This window comes from Phalaenopsis equestris, unplaced genomic scaffold (assembly GCF_001263595.1).
Source record: "Phalaenopsis equestris unplaced genomic scaffold, ASM126359v1 Scaffold000094, whole genome shotgun sequence".
NCBI classification, from domain to species: Eukaryota; Viridiplantae; Streptophyta; class Magnoliopsida; order Asparagales; family Orchidaceae; genus Phalaenopsis; species Phalaenopsis equestris.
In genome coordinates, this window is record NW_018164536.1 from 2583148 (window position 1) to 2590277 (window position 7130).

Sequence of the window (7130 nt, forward strand, 5' to 3'; positions counted from 1 at the left end):
AATGATCTTAATTTACTAGAACTAAATGAAAATATGACACTAAATAGGACGCAATGGAGAAAAAGGATTCATGTAGCCGACCCCACGTAGTGGGATTAAGGCTTTGTTGTTGTTGTTGTAATATAATTGCTTTCATTATTAATAATTTATTTCTTTCAATTTGATTTACTTATGTTAACTTTCATGTATGATGTTCAACATATGGCATTATGTTTTATGGGCTGCTTTTTATTTAAATTGTTAAATTATCAACATATTATACATTAACTCCTAACTAAGCAACTCTGACTCAAGAGGACAGATGCATATTGATAAGAGTATGAAAAGCATTAAAATCCATTAAAACTAAACAAAAGAAAGTTAAGCAAGCACGTTAAAAACTGAAAAGAAGATATTACCTGAACACCCGGATGTGTCTCATGCATGAATTCAAATAACTTGTTCACCACTGTTTTCAGAAACTTCCAATGAGCCCTTAAAAACCGTGGATACTGCCCAACAACATACCTGATAATTATCAATATATCAATGAGTAGGAAAAGCCCAAACAAAAAAAAAAGATACAACTAAAAAAGTGAAAGATTCACACATTATATTACTAGCAATAACTGCTTTGTTATCTTTTCCCTTTGTAATTTCGCACAAACTTAATAAATCTCGTATGACCATCACCAGAAATCTATTTTCCTGCAAAAAAACTCCAAGTTAGGAGACAAGCAAAATGTATCATCAATGACTCGAATAAAGACAAATAAAACTTTGCATACCTGGCCCTTTGACCTTTATAAAACTATAAATAGATATGGAAATGAAAATAACAGAAGCAATTAAGCTTATAAGAAGCTGAAGATAACAATAACAATAACTGGCAGTAAGATGTTTACTAAAGAAAGTTGTGGTTCGTATATCCTCAAGCGCTCAAACTATTGCTGATATACTACAAGTTGCAAACAAAAAATCAATAGAAAAATCGGGAAATTATAAAAAAAAAAAAAGGTTCAAGTTCAACCATGGTCCTAACAACATAAAAGATTCTCTGCTTGCCCCAATATGTTTTAAGGGGCTCGTTGTCAAAATATGATAACCCTAAACATACCAATGGCTGCTCCACATCTGATCCCATTAGCATTCTTTAGTGATGAAGAGCCATTTATTAGACAGATCCTATTGTGTCACCAAATAGGCATCAAACAGGGATGACAAATTATCGCTTTAGGGTTTAGCATAAAGGATTCTTGTTTTTTACACCAAAAAAATCAGTTTTTATCAGACTTCACCAACCATTTCGTTAATGAAGTATTGAAAAAACTCCACTGACTATCCAAAGTTTTAGCTTGATCCTAATTATTTGAGAATATGCATTATTATTCATGTTGAGTATTGCAAATAATACTAACTTAACAAAAAGAATTTTCTGCAACTAATGCCAACATAAGTTTTTGTCCACCCCTCCAAATTTATTGATGGTTTCTTCTAATATATTTGAGCACAGCATTATCTTTTGCATTTGCTTGATCTACACCACTGTATCCTTCCAATTGTATTAAAAAAACTGATATTAATCCGTCCTATAACAAATTGGAACAATAGCTAGAACATTTAATTGGGTCAATTAAAATTTAAAATTAAGAAATAACTTATATGAATAAATGTAGGTTATAATACTAGTCCCCTATAACAAAAGTAAGATGAGGCTCAAAATTACATTCCAAAGTCGTATGGGCAGGGCGGTATAATCTCTAAAAATTTTTGAAGTAGATTGATAATTTAGGAAACTTCTTTGGATATTATCAGCTATTTGATCAACTGAAAAGTTGCAATTTTTGGGAAAAAAATTAGTGAGACATGCACAACTTCTTTAGTTGAGTGTAACAACTTAAAAAAAAAAAATCAACATGTGCCAGCCAAAAAGATTAACTTAAAATTAACGTGTGCTTGCCGGAGAATATAAGAACAAATCATATAATCAATTTTTGAGTTTCAAACAAAATGATTCTAGCAATGTTAAAATATTATGCAAGTTTTACACTCCAGCAACTACATATTATTGAAGTTATTTTCTCATCACAGCTTATTTTATCAAAGAGATTGCCGTTCATTAAAATTCTTCCAAGAATGTATGAGATATAGAATGTGATTTATAATTACAATCTAAATCTATATCTAATGTTGTTGAAATTGAAATTGTACCGATATTAGAACACAGTCAATATCCTAAATTTATATATGCACAAAAGTTGGAGATTGAAACTAAAATTGAGGATTACAACAAGCTTGAACTTGAAGTTGTGATGGAGAAAGAACCCGTGTATGGATGTGAATTTAAGCAAATCATGCCTATCATAGTTGATAAATCAAGTGAGCAATCTACAAGTTTAACACTTATGAATTATTTGATGATAAAATTTATATGATAGATGATCAATGATATTGATTTGATTTACCAGCATAGAAATTCTTAGAATATCTCATGACAAGCCAAATAACATCAATAATTCTTGAAATTTGTTAATAAATATTACATTAAAAAACGAATTTCGAATTTCCATCGATTTGGTCAAACCCTGAAGTTGAATAATTCATTAAAACTCACATTTATATTGTTTAGATGAATTTTATTTATAAAGAGTTTTTTTATCCATATAAGCATATCATATAACCATGGCTTCTTTGCTTTTACGTTCTTCATCATATCTTTGTCAAGGAATTATATATTGATGACATAATTAACATGGTTGGTTAATAGAGTTAATTCTGTCATTTTCTATTGTAAGCGTTGCTTTAAATTTTAAGAAAGATATTTTCATAATTTTGCATTTGTTAATTTGGGAATATGTAGGCTCTAAATAAATTCATCTCCTCTTATTGCTCTCAGTTTTTTGTTTTTGTCTCAAGTTTTCCTAAGCTGAGGAAGGAGTCCCTGTTTTTGGAGAGATTGAAGGGGTAGAAGATAATAGTGGATTTTGAAACTCTGCCACATTTAATTGCCTAAGACCGGTGGCCTCTCCAGCAGCTATACATGGTTCAAGACAGCAGCTGCCAGCTGTTGGGAGGGGTCGATCACATTGTTTTTAGGTTGCAAAAGGTAACTTTATGAGGTAAAGCATGTCTTCTTGTCTCCCTTTCTATTTTTCTTGTAGTTTTGAAAACTAGCAGCAATGTAAAGAGGTAACTTGGGCTGTTTTGGGCCGGATAGCAGTACAAAGAGAGTAGTTTGTTTATTATAGGGCAGTAAGCATAGAGGGCAAAAACAACAGCATAAAATCACAAGTAAACCCATGCTGGATACAGCTCACAGGGTAACGATTGCTCTGCAACTTTCTTACAGCATGCAACAAGCAAAATAAGGTTCTCTGTTATCTATTATTTAATATTTTACATATTTATGTACTTATTAAACAATTGATCTGCCAAGTTATTCAATAAATTGGATTACATGTTGCGGGAAAATCTAGCCAGCCATCGATTTCACAGGTCTAGATAAAGGGAAGCGGCATGATTAAGCTTGGAATGTCACTGAAAGGGCACACGCTGGTGATGGAAGCATTAATGGAAACCTGGCATCCACGATAGAGAAGTTAGAGTTGGGAGAGAGAGAATCCATGGATTACAGCAACAGGTCATTCTTGTTTGAAGCCTTTTCTTGACTAGAACAGAAAAGGACATCAGGGAAAGGATTTAAAAAGAAAATGTCCTAGAATTCCAGGCATTGCGACTATTTTTCTCATTATTTTTTTAGTGCAAAATTGTACGATCTAATTAAAAGATATTGATTAGGCAAGGTTTTTATTTTTGTAATTTAATTATTAGTCAGAACTACTCCCCACTTCATTATTTGGATGGAATTAGCGGCAATCATTTATTCTTCTTGGTGACATCTATTATTGTATATATCATTAGGAAAGCGTATCTAGCTTTTTACAACGGAATGAATAGACCCTTATTAGTATCTCTTATAATCCTTGTCAGTATTTTAGCATTTTCATTACTTTATTACAGTTTAATCATTTGTATTACTTTATAAATGTTAATGAGGACATTCATAGAAAATTGGCAACTATGATAATTATAAGTACATTTGAGTTTAAACCCAGTGTGAAATAATATTATGTTTAAATTTGAAAAGGATTTCTCTAGGAACCCAAAGCATTTAAAATTTTCATGCAAAAACGTAAAACTGTACAAAATCTTGAAACGCATTGGAACTAACTCCAGCAAATTAGAAATTCTAGTATAATCTGACATTAACCCAGTTTTCAAAGTATCTGATTTCAACCATTTCACCACCTACTTGCTAATTATGAGGATTTCACTCTCTTCCATCTCTTTCTTATGAACCTATGTTCAACCCACATCCAAACAATTCCATACAGCTTGTTCTTGAAAATATTTTGGGTAACTATATTGCGTCCATCATTTATGATCGATTCCAGATAAATCTGGCGCATTTACTGGCAGTTGTTTATGCTTACTCATGGAGTACTTTAGAAAAAGTGCAAAATTTACATTCTAATATGGATGATAAATGCTAAATTATTCACAGCAAAATTTTGTCGAAGTACGGCTAATTGATATGTGCACTTAGCTTCTCCAAGATTGCTGCAGTCTTCTCCTGAGTACTCTCCTCAGAATCTAGACATTCCCTATTGTGGTATTCTTACGGAAGCATTTGTGGCTTTTTAGTACTGGTTACAATTATGAGTCCAATATGGATTGTAATGATTATTCTTTTTATGGCTGATTCATTCTAACTCTTTTGGTTTTGCCATGTGATATTAGCATGGGAGCTACGGCAGTATAAAATTATGGGGGCATTTGGCAATGAAGGCAATATAGGAATCTCCTTTTTTAACACATTCTTAGGGGATGTCTAGGATCACTTTTTATTTTCTATTTTATGTTTTTGTTTTCGAAAAAAAGAAAAAGAAAGAAAAAGCATGTTTGTTTGCAGTGTTTCTATATGTTTCTTAGTTTTGTTTTTTGGAAACAGAAAATGTTTGTTTTCTTGTGTTTTCAAAACAGCTCCACCATCCTAATCGTAACCCGATTCCGACCCCAATCCCAACCCCAACCCGGTGCCTTCGCCGGCGCCGGAATGCCAATGCCTCCATTGCCGGCGCCGGCAATGGTGACGCTGACGCCCGTCGACAGAAAATGTGTTTTTGCTGTATTTAAAACACCCGAGCCGCCGTCCAGTTCCGCTGAAAATCAAAATCATTTGTTGTGTTGCCCGACGCCACCACCAAATTAGCATCTGCAAAGGAGCTCGGCAAGCCGGAGAATGCTTATTCTTCTGGCAAGCCGGAGAATGTATATAGCATGAAGATGAAGAAACTCCTCCTTGGCTTGCAAGTGGATGCGGCAGAGGTTGACAGGTCTGGCAGATCGAAACAGCATAGCAATTCTTCAAGCAAGAATGAAGCAGCTCCACGGGCTTCTCCACTGGTTGAAACCGAGAGGAATTCTTTTCCAGTGAAGTCCTTTTCACTGGTAGATTTTGAGGGTATAGAGAGTCTCAGTGCATCCTTGGCGTCTGTGTCTTCCATGGGTTATAAGGAGTAGAGAGATTAAAGTGCTATAAATGTAAAAAAGTAAGGTTTAGGTGACACTTAAATACATCAGAAATAAGTGATTTGTACATAAATGCCCTTTTTAATTAAATATTTTAAAAAAATATATAATTTTTTTTGGTTTTAAAAATAAAAAAACATGAGAATACCGAACATGTTTTTTTTTTTGGGGGCGGGGTTTCTAAAAACAAAAAACTCATTACAGTATGAAACATGTTTTCTAAAAACATAAAACAAAAACAAACAAACTAAAAACAAAAATAAAAAAGTGATCCTAAATGCCCCCTTGCTTTTTGAATAAAAATTGAAGTTCGAATTGTAAGCTTATTTATCTGGAGGTCAACTATACTGATATTATACCAGGCATAAGAACAAGTTTGGGATAAAAAGTTCATATTTAGGTACATATGTAAAATGTGAAATTAAAATTTCACTTGAATAAAATTTCACATTTCGTATTTCAATTTTCAATCTCATGTGTGCAAGTTTGGCCTGTGATCCTTCAAATGTAGTACAAGTGTAAGAAACTAATTCAGAGGAATTCATTTCCTGATGCCAGCATGTGGTAAGAATTTTCAACCTTATAAATCAAAATGTTTCCTTAAATAAATTGCTATTGGCTTGCCAGTGTTCATTATTTGATACAACTAGAAACGAATTTTGGTTTTTAAAAAACCATGACTAACTAATTTTGTGTGATCCTATTTTATTGTTAATTTTATCAAATTTAATGCTTACATTAATATTTGGGATTCAATTTGGTCATTTTTCTGGTTGCACCAATAAAGTATGATAGTGTGTATTCATTGATTTTTCATCTGCGAAACAAAAGTTATATATCATAATCTGCATTAAATGAATCATTCTAGTTGCATTCAAAAATCATTTCTGGTGCTAAGCAAATTTTAAACACCTTTGAAAATTACACAGAGCAAAGAAATGAAAAATAAAGAGAATCAACTACAGCAATTAAAACTTGGAACCTGGGCTAAAATAATAGGGTTTTATATTCAATTTGAAAGCGAATCATCTTTCTTTATCTTAAAGTGGCTGTCTTGTAACGATTCAAGCCGGGTTTAACTTAAATCATGTCTAACAGAAAAATGGCATCTTTTAAATACTGCATTTAGTAAATCCAACTTCTCACTTTCGCCTTAAATGCCGAATTTAATAATCCAAGTATTGGCAAGATTTAGAAAATCCAAATGTCATAAAATACTGAATCCATTAAAAGCTTCAAGCTCCAATAAAATAAAAATCTTCAGATCAGACAGTAAAAACTATAGAAAGATTGATCAGCATTTTTGCATTTTATGAATTAGCTGTGAGGAAATAAGTCATAAAAAGCAAAGTGTCAGTAATTTGCTTATTTATGATTCCAGTGGCAAGTGTTTCTTCTCAACTAGCATCTAGTGAGTAATTAAAATGAATATTTCTTAGCCAATAAATAAATGTGTTATCACCAACAGGAATAGCTATAAAAAATAGGTTCTAATAAAGCATGAAGTAAGAATATGTGTGTGATATATATATATATATATATATATATATATATATATA

The 7130-nt window shown here is 32.3% G+C and overlaps 1 protein-coding gene across 1 annotated transcript in view; it reads right to left on the reverse strand.

Annotated features, from left to right (window-relative positions):
- Window positions 1–7130, reverse strand: part of LOC110020345 (protein EXPORTIN 1A-like) — a 75090-nt gene that overhangs the window by 45721 nt on the left and 22239 nt on the right. The window contains exons 17-18 of the mRNA XM_020718413.1: window positions 590–687; window positions 399–507 (exon numbers count right to left, since the gene is read on the reverse strand). Coding sequence (XP_020574072.1) covers window positions 399–507; window positions 590–687 — 207 coding nt within the window. The remainder of the gene's footprint in view (window positions 1–398; window positions 508–589; window positions 688–7130) is intronic.